Raw genomic sequence first — 17,830 nt, forward strand, 5'->3', positions numbered from 1 at the left:
TGAACTATGTGCTTAGGCTCATCTTGGTGAATTTACCTAAGGTTTTTCTCTCCCACCATTTGCATGTGGAGCCAGGTTCTGGAAGGAGTACACAGACATGTTTTTTTTTTTTTGTCTACCCCACTAACACACCCCTTGCCCTTGGCTGGTGCTCAGGYAGTGGTGTGGAGGAAAGCATACACCCCCACACTTCCCATCCTCATAGAYCGGGTAAAGGTGGCTAACGAGGGGTCTGGAGTAGCACACAGCGGCACAAGCTGCGTGTCCAGCCCTGTTACCAGACCCGGTGTACCCAAGCACTGCCCTCATCGGTCGGCTGCCGATGCTCAGCTCCGCAGGGCTGCTGGTGCGGTCACTACACACTTTAGCTGGACTCACCTCTGATGCTGAGGGAAGCTCTCGGTAATACATTTCCTAAAAAAAGTTTTCCTATTTGTAGGATGGCTTGATCTGGTGGAGAGATTGGCTTTCCAGTGGTGGGGCATAACTCCGGCTATCGCTGGTGCTCTTTCCTCACACTTGGCTCTGTACGCGCGGCAGGGCGCTCGTTTGCATAAAGAGCSAGAGCTTGAGGGGGGGAGTTGCTCGCGTTAYCCGCGCTGCGAGGGGTAGAAGGGAYRGCGCAGAATTAACAGCTAAAGAGGCACGTAGGAAAACGAAACAAAAATTYCCACCTTCCCACACCGGGAGTCGAACCCGGGCCGCCTGGGTGAAAACCAGGAATCCTAACCGCTAGACCATGTGGGATTGCGCGACTCAGAGTTTTCTCTGCGCCGCGTGCTTCCTACACTGGTTCCCTCTCGCCCCGCCTGCTTCCCCTCCTGTCTGCACCGCCTGCCYGCACCCGCTGCTCACCGTTTGCTCTGCTGCCCAATGACCACCGGTCACTGCTCTCTGACCTCCACCCGTACCGTTGGTCAGGAGCAGGGAGTGCGGTGAGGGGTGCAGGGGCCGCTCCCTCACTTTGTTAAAGGGCAGTTGTTGGAAGCTGACAAAACTGAAGAAGTAGGAAATGACCAATGGTAAGATGAGCAAATGAAGTCCGGCCTAAAAAGGCACAGAAACTTAGTAACAGCGACCAATCGTGCTCCTATACAAATTCGAGTGATCACAAAAGCAGGCAGAACAACTACAGTACCCAGTTTTGACTGAGAAGACCCTTATCAGACAAGGGTACAAGGCAGGTAAGAGGTGGGACACTGCAGTAGCTGCCCGTGGATGTGCAGGAGTAACTCACCATTGAGCATGTGGAGGAGTGATGCTGGATGTTGTAAAAACTTCAGAACCAATGTGCCTGAATTATTTTAATCTTCCAAGATGTAACACTGACCCCTACATGTGGAAAATTCACACCTAAATAGGCAAAGGGGAGAAGCAGGACTATTGCAGTGAACAGACTTTAAAACCAATGGTGGTGACAACGATATAGTTCAGAAGTCAGAGTGGCTACCAAGGCAGAAAACATCATTATGAAAAGTCTCCAATTAMCCCCACACCAAGTGGGTAAATGTCACATCAGCATATTATGTGGTTGTTACATTTAGAAACCACAAAGGCTTGATTTTTGGAGCAATTGGTTGGAGAATATAAAACAAACAACTGTGTTTAAAGCTGAGTTGTTTGAGAGGCTATTAAAAAAGGCATTAAAAAAGTCAGTGAGTATAATGTATTAAAACTGGTGACACTGAAAGAACAACGTCAAAGAAATTCCTCCCTCAATAACTTATTTAAAAATTAATAAACTGAAAGGATAACATGGTTAGAAGAAGCATGGARATTCTATAATGCCTCAGAACAGTTGTATCACTACAAAGAAAAAGCAGTGGTCACAAAGCACTGTAAAAAAGGCTATTGAAATATTAAATTAAAGATAAAATATTCTTCAAAATGTGAAGGTGGTGTAGACCATGTCCATATGCCAGCAGAGAAAATCCTGAATAGGTTACAAGCTATCAAATGAATCTTACAATAACTACACAAGGTAGATTTGAGAAGATTGTGTWTCCTCACATGGATCCCAGCTGCAGCCCACTGACCTCCATCAAGTGGCTAAAGACATGGGCAGAGACTGGCTGACAGCCAGAGGACCCAGCATTTTTGGCAGGTGATGATTGTAGTCCATCTCTGACATGAGGGGCAATTTGCTCCCCCGGACTTGACACCACTGGTGGAGAGATTAGAACTTCTTCCATGCATCAACCTGCCAGTCCTCAGCTTCTCCTCTAGTTTTAGCACTGGGTGACACTATGTCTCATTCCAGAAGGCCTGGTGAGATGTCAATAGGAGCAGCAGTGCCACCGTCTACARCCTCCACTTCTGCTTGACTAGGAATTGCATGTGAGGAAAGGGCGAAGGTTTCCCTTTGTCAACCATTCCTGGAGATCAGGATCTGGGGGAGGCAGAACTTTGGCTTYATTCCAACTGACCATGCTCATGCTGTTATCTCACCTGCCTCTGAAGCTGTTCACAGGGCCCCAAAAGTACTAACAAGCCCTTAGGCCAACCACAGTTGGGATTTGCATCCCAGCCCTGTTCAGGAGCCCCCAGTTCAGGTCAGCCCTGGATCCCCAGTGTCCATCTGAGCTGTATTGAGGTGTGCTTGTCTCCAGTACTCTCACCAGTGTGCCCATGCCCATGGCCATACCCAGCCCTGGGTCTCTCTCACACTGACCTGCAGATTGCCTGCCTGACCTGACCTCATTTCTGCCTTGTCACCACAGACCTATCATGGGTTGGGTCTGTCCCTGGTCACCGTCACAGGCCTCATCCTGACCCCAACCTGCAGACTGACTTTCCAGGATTGTCCTCAGACCTACCTCATGCCCATGAGCTGCTCCAGGCCACTGACCACAGCCTCCTGCAGATGTGGTATTCTCAGGGACTGCCTGTGGGTTGCATGTGGTGATMCCCTGAGACACTGCTCAGGTGTAATCCCAAGTGTTTTCCCTCTCCTCTAGCAGCAACTATTTACAATGARCACCCTCAGAGCTACATGGACAGAGATGCACAAGTTCAAGCTGTCAGCACCCAGCCTGATTGCATAGCACTCAAAATACCAGAACCTCTTTGTTGAGTTGATTTGCTTAGTAGATCTCCAAGATGTTAAAAAAAAAAAAAAAAAAAAAAAAAAAAAAAAAAAAAAAAAAAAAAAAAAAACCCTAGCAAAGAACTGCTTTCAAAGGGGTTTGCCTAAAGCTGAATACCTGGATGCTGAGAGGAACCCAGGCTGCCTGATCCAGTCAGTACAGCACAGGGAACATTGAGCATTGCATTGCTGGCAAACACAGGTTTGGAAACTTCACTTTCCRCTGCAGTTATGTGGTAGAACAAAGAACTTGCTGTTGCTCCCACTGAGTTCAGCATGAACATGGTGGTCCTTGAACCCTTGACTATATAAGAAAGGATAACAGATAAAGAGTTATAACCCACTTCTAGTACTCATTATAGGATTTCTGTTTTCAGTATGTACTAGCAAGCAGGTGGTGTGCAAGCAGAGCTCAAGACAATACATGATAGCAAAAGGGATTGAATTTTTAAAAATGAAACCTGTATTATTGTATTGAAAGGATACAGTGAGAAATAACAACATGCAGAAATTTCAGTCGAGGACACTGTTGTGGTTTAGACACTGGCAGAAAGCCAAAGCACCCATGACAATTCCCCCCCACCCCCACCGGAGAGGCAGAGGGGAGAGCAAAAGCCCAATTAACACCAAAATTTATGGCTTTTTAGATAAAATAACATATTGACAGAAAGATTTATATGCTCAAAAAAAGAAAAAAGGTCAAACAGGCTGGAAAACGTCAATTGCAAAATAGATTTATTACTAGAAACTATTAAGAGGACTACGGTGTGAGGGGGGAAAAGGGTAGGGGGAAAGAACGGTGGTGGGGAGGAAATTTATGAGGAAGAAAAAAAAAAACCAGACATTTTAAGACACCTGTTATTCCCTCTGCGAACCTGTCTCTCCCAGGTCGCCCCCCCCACAATGCCTTCCCGCATGCAAGGTGGGCAGGGGATGAGAGTTTTAAGGCCAGTCCATCTCTATACCATTGTTGTCCAGCACCATAGGAGAAGAGTTCTTACAGCTCCAAGCTGTGGAAGTTCTTTTCCCAAGAACAGTCAGTGTATAACTGCTGATGGCATGGGATTCTTTTCTTTACCTCATGGGAAAAAGGGAARCAGTCCTTCAAGGCTGACTGCTTCATTCTGAGGGCAAGGCCACTCTCTCAAATCTCCTGGCAGAACRCAGTTTCTTCTAAGCATCAACTTGCTCCAGATGTGGGGACCACCTCTTCCCTCTGGGCTTATGATCAGACCAGCCCTCCAAAGCTGTCTATGTCGGATGCAGGGCCTTTCTCTCTCTACAGATCTCCCACTGAAGAAACAGTCATCTCAAGAACAGCTTGTTTTCTCCATGGTCGAGTCAAGCACCACAGCAAAAAGCAAAAACCACCTGTCTTCTCCTCCACCTCTCTCTGACCTTGTGTCTTAATTTTTTGTCACATCTCCTCACCCTCTCCCTCCATCCTCCCTCCATGCAGGGGATCTGATTAACAATCAAAGAACTAATGGCAGCTGCAAACTGCCTTGTTTTGAATTCTTCTTAAGTACAAGATCATATGTCATCCCAGAGGTGTAACTAGCCTGTGCAATTGGCCCAGGCCTGACCAGCAGCCTGTCCATCAACCTCAGAGCATAGATTGGCCCTAAAACACAGGGGGCAGTTCTGGAAGCTTGCTCCTTTTGGTGGAGAAGGAGGAGAAAGCTTCCAGAACTTTCTCACAGGAGCCATCTCAGTTTCTTGGTCCCATCCCCCACCACCAAAAAYTGGTCTGASCAAAACCAYGACAGACACCTATAAACAACAAAATGGAACAATTTTTTTATGTTAGTTAAGAAGAACAGGAAAAATAGGATGAAGCTGAGAAAACTTAGGCAAAACACCCTGGTGGGATCTTAGATAGCTGTCTGAATGATCACCCCAAGAGATAAAAAGGCCAGAAGACCCCCCACATATACCTCTGCACTGATCAGAAATGGTGAATGTGATCTCTCWAATCCCCATCTTTCTTTATGTCTTGAGAGCTGACTCTGGGACCTTCCTTCTAGGTTACTTRTAGAAATGGGGATTCAATTAATTTGTCAAAACTTGTGAGAAAAAAACTATCAAACTGTAGGATTAACTTGAGTAGTTACACGTTCTGTCTGTGGCTAAACAATAAACTCAGTTCTTGCCAAGTACCTGTAATATTACATTGTCTGGCACAATAGCAAAGTCAGATGGGCCAAGCAGCAAGTGCAGCCCAGTGGGAGAAGGAGCAGAGAGGTACAGGGAGATGGCACAGCTCTGTCCCTACTGCTCATGCTGCTGTTTGGGTGCACTGGTGGTGCCAGCTCAGTCTTGTGCCATAAGCCCTGGCCACAGGCCTCTCAGCAATCGTCCTCTGCTCTGGGYAGGTGTCCCCCAGCTCAAGGCTGCTGGATGGTGAGACAGTTTCATGTTTTCCAGAGCATAACATCTCCTGCAGGGCAGAGAGCACCACTGCCCAGCTTGACCAGTAAATCCTCAGGAGATATAGATTGGAGAGACAGAAAGCTTACCAGAAACAGGGAAGAGTAGGTGGCTGTGATACAGTAGAAGTCCTTTGGGAACCTGGAACTGACTTGGTGTCAGGGACATAGGTACCTTTTTGTGGGGAGTTTTCATCCTGCAGGAATTTTGAAGTAAGGCAGGCAAACCACTTCTGGGGACATTTTCCTGACCATCACTGCCAGAGGTCTCAGAATTTGGCTCATAGGAAGTTACGTGGGAGCATGGACCTCTCTTCCTGTGCCTTGTCTAGCTTTGGGACAAGGACTACGCCAGACAGCAGGGACAATCTGGTTCACAAGGGACATCCCACCTCCACCTTCCTCCCCTGTTCTTCTTCTGGCCCATCCTGGTGTGTGGCTCAGCTCTCATCCCAGTGCTTGCCAAGTCATCCATAGGGCCAATTCAGGTTCCTAACTGTCAAAACACCACTCTTTTCTTGGTTTGTGCTAGTTTAATGAGCTGATGGAGTTCACCCAAGCTCAGATGAACACCAGAATCAGGACTCAGAGCAGCAAGAGGAGCAGGACTTTTTGTGTGGGGGGCCCTTAGCTCAGCCATTTCACCCACTGTATCCTTCTTTCCCCTCCAAGGGCGTGTTGACATTGTATCTAATGCCTTTCCCCTCTTGGCAGCTCTCCTCTCAAAGGATGGACCTCTCCTTAGTTGGGGAGATGTTACCCTTGCTATATAATGCCATGGCTTTGTCAGCAGCCAGAGAGTCATAGTAGCAGGAAAGATGGCAAAAACCTCTCATGTATGTTTTTGCTCACAATCTGTTTTAGAAAACAGGAGAGGTAAAAAAAAGAGCATTTGCTACTCCATCTGTTTCCATGTCCCATGCTGCACAGTTGGGTTGCAGCCAGCTGCTGCCTTGCCAAGCAGTAATGTGATAGCACCTGCTGCTTACTCTACAAAGGAGCCTAAGATAGTAAAGCAGAAAAATTTAGGATGGGATGATTTTTAAAAAGCCCCCTTGCAGAACGCTTGGCTAGTTACATAACTTCACATCATGCCTGTTGTTTAAAATATCCTACAACCTGCTGATTGGTGCTTAAAAACAGTATTTTTACAAATGGTCAAAYATCTCCAACTATCTTTTTCTGAAGGACTGTCCTGGGCTATTCAATATCATCAAGTCAGCTTCACAAAACAAACAGGATTAATGAAGATCAGGGATGTTTTTTATTTTTCTCATTCTTGCTAAGACCATTTGGCAGACAGAAATCTCACAGCCCACAATCCAAAGAGCTTCAGCCAGCAAGGCCTGCACCCAGGTAGGCCTGGTTCCATTCAACAAGATCTTTGAGACATTGGATACAAGATGTCTGTGCTGACAGATATTGGATACAACATGTCGGAGGAACAATTCGAGTATGATCTCAGGGAGCTGGCTCATTTTGTAGTTTTGCAGTGACAATTACAGGAAATATCCTTCAGCCAAGAACAGGCAACAGCGAGATGATTTGGCCTTGGCAACACTGATCATACATCTCACACCTCATCTTACAGCGGTCTGGTGTGAAGCCTTACTATTCATGAAGGCTTTTCTTCTTTTATTAGCRAAAGAGCCAGGGTCCTCTGCTCTCAGAGACACCATGATGTCTTTGCCAGACTCCCAATTCCAATTGACTTTCTGCTGCCACTTTTGGTGTACTCATAAGAGGCATTGTGACTGGTGGGCTTGAYCTCCCAAGCATGTGTCAGAGAGTGACCCACCTGCATCTCTGGAAGAGAACCTCTTTGTGTTACTGCACCAGAGCAGAACTTCTCTTCATCCCCTAACTGTCTGAGCTGTTAAAGTCTCTGAAGAAGTCATTGCAAAGTTCYCATTAGAGTTTTTCCTTTAGCTGCTTCATTTTTCCCCTCTGCATTTACTCTCCCCATCCCTGAGTCACTAGAGTGTCACTAGCAGCTGTGTGCAAGTCACAGCCTCAGAGCTGTCTGTTGTGCCTGGTAATTGAATATCCTATCACCCAGCTTTCCTTTTCCAGCAACAGAGATCTCTGCTCCCAAGGGTCCTTGATGTCATSGGGTGTGTGACACTCCTCCAGTGGGGAGGTTCTGCCTTTAAGGTGGTTTCYTTGCTCTACATTTTGATGCTCTCCTGCTGTGTGACTTAGTTCAGGTCAACACAGAGCTGCCATCTCATGAATTGGACTGACCTGAGATGTCATCTCAGTGTGTCCTTTGTATCCTTGAGAGAGCCCTGTTTGCCTGTTTTGGCCTCAGGATAGATGGGATCTCTTAGTGCAGAATAACATCCCAAGAGTTTGAGCTGCAGCAACCAAGTGATGATGTTCAGGTTCTTCAGCAAGGCTGCCAGAGGTGTAGGTGGAAAACAGCCTACACATCATAATCAAATCCTGAAATATGCAAAATAAAATGAGATGTTGCAAAAAAAGGAGAATACTTGTCTGGTCCCTCCTGCAGACACCTTCCCACTTACTGTGTCAGGTCACTCATTTTGGGGGGCCCAAGAAGCTGGGGCTTCTGAAACCTCCCATGTACCCAGCACCTATTTTCAGCCTGTCCAAACACTCTTGCTAGCACAGAAATGACAATCAAGCTGTTAAAATTCTTATACATTAAGTCTGTGTCCACAGGAGCCCTTGAACAGAAACTATCAGGCTGCTATAAGCAGTAATATCTGCACATCCATAAGGAGAGATGCCAATTTAATCATGGTAGATTAAATTGGCACTGGTGTGTTGGTTTTGCTTGGCCCAGTTTTTTGGAAGTAGGGGGGGTGCTAAAAAGATGGCTCCTGTGAGAAGCTTCTGGAGCCTTCCACCATGTCCAGCAGAGCCAATTGCTGTGGGCTCTGAGAACGATGGACATGCCACTGACCAAACCTGGGCCAATTGGAGATGGTGGTTACGTCTCTGTGAAAACATATTTAAGAAGAAATCAAAACAAAGGGAGCACACAGTAGATTTGCCAGTGGAGGAGGCTGAGATATATGTGAGAGATGCAGACACCAAGGTCAGCGGATGAGGGAGAGGAGCTGGTCGGGGTGCCGGAGCTGGGATTCCTTTGCAGCCCATGGTGATCATGGTGGAGCAGGCTGTCCCCATGTAGCACACGGTGACCATGGTGGAGCAGGCTGTCCCCTGCAGCCCATGGTGACCATGGTGGAGCAGGCTGTCCCCCTGCAGCCCATGGTGACCATGGTGGAGCAGGCTGTCCCCTGCAGCCCATGGTGACCATGGTGGAGCAGGCTGTCCCCTGCAGCCCATGGGGTCCACAGAGGGTGCAGAGATCCACCCGCAGCCCGTGGAGGAGGGAGGTCCCCACGCCGGTGCGGGCGGATGCTGAGAAGGGGCTGTGTCCAGCAGGAGAGCCACGGAGAGAGAGGCTTTGCTCCCGAGATGGAGCAGCCTGGCCTTGGGACTGCACTCCGTGGACGAGGGACCCCACGGTGCAGCAGTTTTGGGATGACTGTCTGCCCGTGGAGGGACTCACGCTGCAGCAGATGTGTGTGGACTGCTGCTCGTGAGAGTGGAACCACGCCGGAGAGGTTCACTGAGAACTGTCTCCCGTGGGAGGGACCCCACGGCAACGCAAGGGAAGGATTTCTCTCCCTCAGCAGCAGCAGATGATCCGGTGATGAACTGACCAACCCTACACCCTGTTCCGTTCCTGCTGCTTTGCATTGTCGGTGGGAAGTGGGGAGGGAGTGGGGAGAAGATCAGTGTCTTTGAGCATTTTATTTTATTTCTCATTCTCCTCCTCTGACTTTGTTAGTAATAAATTCACTTCATAATTTAAGTAGTGCCTGTTTTGTCCATCAAGCATTTCCTCCCTGCTCCTTACCTCAACTCATGAACCCTTTTGTTAATTTTTTTTTCCTTCACTTTTCTCTGCCCAGTGGTGGTGGGGGAGAGCGCATGAGCAGGTGTTGTGGGTGCCTGGCTTTCAGCCAGCATTCTAAACCACGACAACCAGCAAATTTTTGTTTTCAACACAGACCTGATTTAACTCCTCCTTTCATTTCCTCCTAGCCTGTGCCACAGTCCCTGAGTTTTGCAGTAGCACAGAACTCAACTTTTCCTGCCTGCTTTCCCAGAGCACCTCAGGCATCTCCAGCAGCTTCAGAGTCCCTGTGGAGGCCCCACTTTGTCACTGGCCCCTGGCTGCAGGGGCACACTGTCCCCCACTCCCCCCCTCCACTTCCCCTGGTAAGCACAGCGCAGCTGTGTGACCAGCCCACAAGAGCAGCAGCCATGATCTCACTGTCTCTCTATTTGCTATTTAAAAATGCAGTGGGATTTTCATGGGAAATGTCTTCAGATTAAGTTACCCTCAAGTYCTCAATAGTGCCAAAATGCCACTTGCAAGTGAGTGCAGTGTTGCTCTGTGTCGAACCCTGACCACTGGCTTGCCCGGGGTCATTAATAAGCTGAACTGACTAATTTCTTACTGTAGCAGACATTCTCTACCTGATGTGACATGGGCCACAAACCACTCTGTCAGTGTTAGTATCTGTCAAGTGTTGCCCCCCCAGTAATAGGTCTAAGGAATCAGGGCAGCTCAACTGCTCAGGATTTGTCACATGGGATTGTTCCTATTCTGGAATAACRGGACCCCGTACAAGATTCCTTGGGAGCAGTGCCACATTGCAGCAATTACTGAGATAGCAGGACCTCTTCCATCCCTGCATGCCATACTCCAAACCAGTGGCTGACAGAAGCTGATCTACCAGGGCTGACCTTTAGTGCAGAGTTTATTTATTCAGACTACTCATGCTGGCCAAGGAGCAGGGCTCTAAGTGTTCCTGAGGTCTCTGGACTATGCTGTTCATACACTGCTGGTGGATCCGTGCATGTGCTAGAAACGCACCTGATGTTGCTGCACAAYTTTGACTGGTCTACTTGTACTCAGGATAGAGAAGAAACAGAAAGTCTACAAAATCTGCACAGACAAAACTGCTGGGGTAAAAAAGAGAACACATCTGGGCAAATACAGAGCATGGCAGCCTTACAGTTCAGGCTCACCCAAAGGTCTGTGCTCTCCCAGCTGAAAGAAGGGACATTCAGCAACCAGCATTGGCAGAGACACTTTCCTCTCTCAATGCTCCAGCCTGGTTCAAGTTCCCGGTGCTACTCTCCATCCATGCTCTTGAASAATGTCGGGAGTACCAGAGGGCAGAGCACGACCAATAAAGCCTCATGTGCCGAGGGCAGCGGGAGGCAGCGCCAGGAGAACACTGTTTACCGGGGCAGCTGTGATCCAGCGGCGGGTGCAAGGCCCCGCCAGGGAACCGCAATAACAGCGCTCCCAAAGGGTCCGGGAGGCGAGGGCAGAACATGACTTGCCTGACCGCGGCTTTYCTCACTGCTGACTACTGCCATCGACCTCAAAAAAGCTCAAAAAAGGCTCCAGCGACTCCAAAACTGATGTCCCGGATCCGTTTCCACTCTCCTTGTTTCCACCCCTCCGGCCAGACCGGGACTCCGCGGCATCAGGGCTCGGCGCTCTCTGCCGGGTTCCGGAGCGGCCGCAGCCGCCACCAGGTGCTGCCCTCGACCCGCGGATCGGCCGCACCCGCCTGCCGTGCCTGTCCCGCTCGCCCTGCCCCTCATCGTCCCGCCCCGCCCCGCCCCGCCCCGTCCCGGCGCAGCAGCCCCCGGCAGAGGGACCCGGGGAGCGGCCGGGGGTCCCGGGCCGGGCCGCACCGCCCCCGGGCGGGGCTGGGATCGGGTTTCACATCCTGCCCCGCTCGCGGGCAGAGCGGCCATGGCGGAGAGGTGAGTGCGGCCGCCGCGCACCTGTTGAGCGGCGGGAGAGGGGTGAGAGGCATGGCCGCTCCCCGGGGCAGTGTGCCTGGGCCTGGGCTGGGGCCGGGAGCCACCCCCGGCTCGGGGAAGGGGACGGCGCGGGGCCGGGCAAGCCGAGGCTGCAGGTGAAAGGCGGCCGGGCCGGGCCGGGCCGAGCCGAGCTGAGCTGTGCCGGGCGGCCAGACTCTTTCGGGGTGGTGGTTCCGATCCGCCTCCCGCMGCACCGGACTGTTTGTGGGGGCGAACGAACTCCTTCTCACACTGTTCAGCCCCCGCCAGGGCCGCCGCCTGGGACTGGGACTGGGACCGAGCTGTTTGCGGCCTCTGAGCCAGGCGGGGGCCGTGAGCTCGGCTGAGCGGAGTCGGCCCGGTCCTGACTCGGATCCTCCCTCCCTCCCTCCCGCCTGGCCCCGGCGCTTCTCCGCAGGCTGGAGCCGGACTCTCTCGGGTGCCCTCACACTTCGGAAGAGGGGCGGTTGTCGGGACCCCACCATGGTTTTGTGCCCGTTCCAGCCCGGACTCGCCGGCACTGGGCTGGATGCCCCCATAGCTTATCCTCTCTCGCTTAAAAGATAAGCACTTCTACAAAATGCCTGTGAAACAGTATCGGGCGTGGCTGTTGCACCGTGACCAGGAGAGGGTTCACTCCTCTCCTGGAAGTGGGTAGGGAGCCAGGATCACCTGTTGGCACTGAAAATGGAGGGCCAGGTAGCCAGGCCAGTTTCCCAGGCTGCATCCGGCTTCCGACAAACTCAGGCGCATTTTACGGGTCCAGTGAATAGCCCCATTGAAGGAGAATTCCTCCTGGTGTCTCTGCGCCTGGGGTCGTCAGTCAAAAGTGGTTGAATTAAGTTTGGCTCTGCCAGGAGGAAAGTGCAGAGCCTGGCAGAGACTTCATTCTTCCCGTTGCCAATGCTAGTTGCTGTTGCACTGTTTTGCCAGTGTTCTTTTTCRTCCTAGATTAAAAACTTGTTYGATTTAAYATTYCTGCAGTGTGACTCTCCCCAGTCAYGTTCTTGTTGTGTGGGGGAGAGCTGTGCTGGTGTTTTGCTCCGTGTTCTCGTTGAAGATGTAAAGTGTTTGGAATATTTTTTTTTATTTCTCTTGTGTTAGAGGTAGCTTTGGTTTTTCTTGCCTTTTCCATTTCCTGCAGCAGACCATGGTTTGGGTTAGTTTGTAGGGAGCATCTTCAGAAGGGATAGCAAATATCTATCCCATTGAGGGTGGCCCTAGAATACCAGAATTCAGCCAGAGCAAAATGGTGAGCACAACAGCATTCTCTCATTTTGCCAGCAGCATCAACTCATGGCTGCTGCTTCTGCCTCCCTGCTTGTGACAGCCAAGGGCGCTTSGAGATTGATGTTGTAGGTTGTTCATTTCAGGGTAAACTGAAAAACCTGACAAAATCCTGTAGATTTGAGGCTGTCATTCCATTAGCTGGTGCAGAGGAGTACAGAGCTTTTTGTGCTGGATTTCACTGTGGTCTTCCTGTGGATCCGCTGCTGAGTGTCTCCTCAGTGCTTTTGAGTTTTTGCTGGATTGGTGAGACAGCTCTTCCTATCAGTTGGATGGAGGCTATTTGGAGTGATGCTGAGATCACAGCAGAYTGTAGGAATGCAGATTTAGAAGCCAGAACTTTGGTCAGATAGTTCACATGCCTTCTGTATTCACAACAGTTTTGCTTAGCGGAAACAGATGTCTTGGCCTTAGGTGGGAGAACATAAGCTACAGTGACATCTCAGTCCACGAGTCTGGTGCATTTTGTAACTGAGAGAATTTTATGATCATCCTTGTGATGCAAAAGGCTGCTTTTGGCAGTACTAGATTCACAGCAGAAATCCTCATGAGAGACGTGTGTGTAATATGCCATGCAGAATGTGGCTCACTGAGYGCTGCCCTGCTTTAAGGACACAAAAGGCAAATGCCTCCCATTCAACTGATTTACTTGATRTCTAGAAAAATGTAATGTGCTGTGGTGCAAAAATGAAAGGTGAGCCTGGGATTCTTGTAGTGAGCTGCCTGTGGGGTTAAAAAAAATCTTGCAGGTTTCATTGTATTGATGTCTGAGCATTGAGGCATTTTTTAATCCATTTTGCCATTCTTTTRGGGCTGCCTTCACAGGATTGGACTAACTACTGGCAACAAGATAAAGTTTTGTAAACCAGGGAACAAGATTTTTTTTTTTTCCTTCAGAGCCATGGAGGAAGAATTATTAGCATTGTTGAGGGACTGTGGGAAAGACTGTAAGATACATAGAATTAGCTTTAATGGAATTACTTCTGTAATTAAGGGTAACAAAGCATAAACAGCTGTAGGATTCTGACATTTTGGCCCATGAGGGTGTTTTGGTTTTTTTTTTTTTTTTTTTCCATTGGCAGTGCAGTTTAATTAATATCCATGTTCATTAACCCTTTTTTATAAAGTCATGTGTCGTATCTATATTTCCTGACAGGTAAATGCTTTTAGCAAGAATACTACTTGGTTGCCATTTAACTTATGGAGAAGAAAGTTCTTCAGTTGGGACCTGCTGTTACAGCAGCACGTTTTTGGCTGTTTGAATTAAAAAGCCTCAGGATGGGTGCAGAGGGAGATCTTCCAGCCTGCCCAGAGATACTGAGGTTGCTGAAGTCCTGTTAGCTGGGTGGGAGGACTCAGAATGGTACTGAATGTGCTTGTTCAGCAGGAAACCTGCTGTTCTGGCTGGCTGTTTTAATTTGATTAATACTAAATGTAAGGGATTAATGTGTTTTGTTGTGATTACAATGAGGACTCTTAATTTTGTTATTGAATTTTGAGTTATTTGAGTGTGAGTTTGTTGTGTTTAATTYAGATGAATTCAGGTTTTAATTTGTYTTTGCATGAATACCAGTTTCTATGTTTTTTATAAACTTTAATTTAGGAATAAGTGAAAGCTTTGACACTTCATCAGCCTGTCCTGGAGCTGCTGATGTGCTCTGTGTGTCTGAACTCAGCCGTGGCTTTGCAGCAGAGGAATCTTCTGGTTTTGGCAGGGCATCCGAGCCTCCCACGGTTGTGTTTTGCAGATCCCTCCACCTCCTCTGAACTGGGCCCATGAGTCCTGTTCTAGTCTACTCTCTTCTTAGCTGGCTTAAATAAGGCTATGAATAAACATCCTCTCTGTACTGGCTGTGACTGCAGGGCAAGCTCATGCCCCCCAGCCGCTCATCCCACTCTTGTCTGCTGAATGAATCTTTCTTGGGATGGGCATTCCAGTAGTTCATCTTCATCTGGCACTGAATGAACTGGGGTAGCAAAGGTCTCTGWTAGCTCTGTAAAATCAGTGGAAATAAGTGCAGGTGGGAGAGGTTATCAACAAGTCTGACCTCTGTCATGTGTGTCTGTTGTCCCCACTCCTCTAAACATGCTGCTGAGCTGGTGAGCTTGCCAGGGCCATTTCCTTGGGATGAAGTGGTTTAGGGCTTTAAGTGAAGCCAGGGTTTTGTTTTTCTCCRGTAGCTATTCTGGCAGAAATGGAAGAGGGGCTGTGGAGGACAAGGCAGTTGTCCTGGCCACCATCACTGCCAAAATCTTTTTAAGCTGTTTCCATCAGCAGGCCCAGCATGGCTCAGAGCTAGCTCCTGAGGGGCAGTCAAGCCTTCCAGTGTTTGAATATGCAGATAAAGCCTGGTGTATGGGAAACGCCTTCAGACACATCAGAGTCTTKGATGGAAAATAATCAGAAGTTCAAAGGAACGTTGGAGTGTTTCCTTCTTCCTTTAGTCGCCTTTCCCAGTGTTTCCATTCCTGTTGTACTCCCCAAATGGCTTTCTCAGTGGATGATGCAATTAGGAGGAGATGCTTGCAAGCTTTCATCAAATAGATAGGTCAGAATTTGAAATCTTCTATTTAGGCTCCATCAGTCCTTCCCAGGTGGAGTGCAATTATTTGTGCCTTGTTGTATGCGTTTCTATAAACGATCTTCCAGGCAGATTCAAATAGTTCATGAAGTGCCTCTTATTTGTAATAAAAATAAATTCCAGAACATGCACTGGGATTTGGTTTTAGCTGGATACGTAGAAGGTTTCTGAGTTCTGCTGTCATTACTTACATATTTGATGTTAATTCCTGCCTTTACCAAGGTGCCTAGGAAGGCTGTTCCCTTGTAGGAAAGACAGCTTTAATAAGCAAACAATTTATTGTGCTTTTTAGTAGCTCAGTTGTGAGTATCCATTGAAGCAAACTGTCTGATGGGTTTATACTTTTCACGAGGAAGAGTAATCTGCTTTGGACAGTTTCTTAAAACAGTCAGTTCTTGGAGTGGCAGGAAAGCATTAACTAAAGCAGCAGCTGTGAGGTTCATCTGGCTCAGACATCTGGAAGAGACACTGTAGATCAAGAGAAAATTCTTTTGCACTTGGTCTTTGTCTTGTGGGATAATGGAAATACCATTATTTGGTATATACTCTCTCATCCTAATTACTGCTCCAAGGGTTTGAGGTTACTGCTGTAAGGCTTGTTTTATATTTCCAGTTGAAAGCAGCCCACTCAACTAGTAAATTCCAGTGTAGCTGGTATACAGSTATCTTCCAGCTACTCTCCCAAGCTTTTTTCTTTGTGTATTGTCAGCTGCCATTTTTTGGTTATGCAACACACASAGCCAACAGATATGTGGAAAACTTAAAATGAGGATGCTGGAGATCCAGATTGTTTGCTTGTAGCAAAGCATGGGAGAGGGAGAGGTTTCTGTGATTCCCAGGGGGATGTTGGAATGGCTTGTGTAGCAGCTCAGGGAGACATAACCTCTCCATTACATGCTTCAGGCAAAAAGAAGGGGCTTGGGTTGAACAACATCAGCTTTAGAAAATTCCTYCTGAAAAAAATGCACTGAAAGACCTAAGTGCTGGAGATGCTGAGATTTTTTTTCCAGGTTTTTTAGCCTCTTTGTACTTAAGGTCTTGTGTGAAATTCTAGCAAGRGCTCTATGCTGCAGAGTGCTGGAACTTCTGAAATAAAGAGGTCTTAATAAAATTATTTGCTGACATCTTCATCAACCACCAGAGGCAAATACAAGTCTGGTTCTACAAGGAGGGTGTACTTTTTTATCCCTGTTGTATTTTGCTTGTGCCCAGCTCCCTGAGCCACGCTCTTGCTGTGCTTTGCCTTCCTCAGTGGCAAGAGTTCTGACATAGGATGAACTGAAGGTGAACAGGGAGCACCCTGTGCTCCTCCGATTTGCTSTGTGTTTCTGTCTCAGCTTGAGGCAGAGCAGTCCTGGGCCCCTCTAAGCCAACCTTTATCTTAGCTGCAGGATTTATGATCTACCAAAAACAAACAAGCCAAACAGAAAGGATCCCTGCACMAACCTGTGCTGGGGTCACTCATGTGTAACTTTGCAGCTGTGGGACGCTGTCGTGAGGCACTTTGCTTTGACAGATGGGGGCTGTTTCCTACCTGGGCAAACAAGGTTGCTGCTTTTTGCCTGGAAACCTGTTACAGAGGCAGAAAAGACTCAGTGTAGTGGGATTTTGTGTCTTCATGGCCATCATGAACTTGTGGCCCAGGCCCAGGTATTCTGTAGCAGGGATAGCCTATTTTTTCTGTASGTCTGTTTTTTCTGTTTGCTTTTGCTTGTGTCATTCATCTCGGAAAAAATAAACAGAGGCTTACTGTCTCCATCACTAGTGATACCAAGAAAATCCCTGCACAATGCTGCCTGATGAGCTGAAACTGAGCTCAGCAAATCCCCTTTAACCCCATGGAGTTCAGCTGTCTTGGGTTTTTCTGACTCCGAGGCAGTGCAGTGTGTTGTGCACAAGCAGCCAGGGCTCAGGTYAGAAGATGAATTGGTGTAAAATACTTTCAATCACAAAGAAAAGTCAGAAAAATTTGTAGGAGACTTTATAGCTGAATAATTAAATACAGCCCCTGGGAGTGCAGTGGGTAAGCTGTGCTGGAAAGGTTCCTCTGCACTGGAAAAGTTCCTCTGCACTGCCTGTGAGGCCCTTGAAGTGGCTGACTCACAAATGGTTGCAAGCCCAGCCTGCCCACTGGTCCTGCCACCTCCACTGCTCCAGCACCCGCTTCTCACCCCATGCTAATCTGCTGGTGCAGTTGTGCTCTGCCACACAGTTCCATYGGCTCCGGGCTTGTCCCTTGTATGTTGTTGGTGCCATGTGAGAAATATAAAGTGTTTCCACACATGGAGTAAACTGTGGGTGGTCACACTGTAATCCAGGCATTCAATTCTCCTTATAGGTGTTTGAATAGTAACACAAGGTTCAGCTGTTAGTTTCAACATGGTCAGTTTGTTGTAAAAGGGTAAATGCCATATTTGGTCTTCTTCTGGTCCTGCACCCATTTGCTCCTTGTGTTCATTGTAGTTCTTCGAGAGTCCTTTGATAACTATGGCTACCCAGCTGTTTATCAACCACACTRTTTAGTTCTTCTTGGCTCCTGTGTTGGTTTTGCTTGGCCCAGTTTTTTGGAAGTGGGGGGG

At 48.3% G+C, this 17,830-nt stretch overlaps 1 protein-coding gene and 1 non-coding gene across 2 annotated transcripts in view; one reads left to right on the forward strand and one right to left on the reverse strand.

Annotated features, from left to right (window-relative positions):
* Positions 1-675: 675 nt before the first annotated feature.
* On the reverse strand, positions 676-747 carry TRNAE-UUC (transfer RNA glutamic acid (anticodon UUC)). Its single transcript has one exon. It is a non-coding gene; the product is annotated as a tRNA-Glu (tRNA).
* Positions 748-11,189: 10,442 nt separating this feature from the next.
* The window catches only part of LOC130585383 (rho GTPase-activating protein 39-like), a 58,482-nt gene continuing 51,841 nt past the window's right edge, over positions 11,190-17,830 (forward strand). The window contains exon 1 of the mRNA XM_057385849.1: positions 11,190-11,343. Within this exon, the coding sequence (XP_057241832.1) occupies positions 11,333-11,343 (11 nt within the window). The 5' untranslated portion in view covers positions 11,190-11,332. The remainder of the gene's footprint in view (positions 11,344-17,830) is intronic.

The sequence above is a fragment of the Malurus melanocephalus genome, unplaced genomic scaffold, assembly GCF_030028575.1.
Source record: "Malurus melanocephalus ecotype Western Australia unplaced genomic scaffold, MMel_1.1 scaffold_881, whole genome shotgun sequence".
NCBI lineage: Eukaryota > Metazoa > Chordata > Aves > Passeriformes > Maluridae > Malurus > Malurus melanocephalus.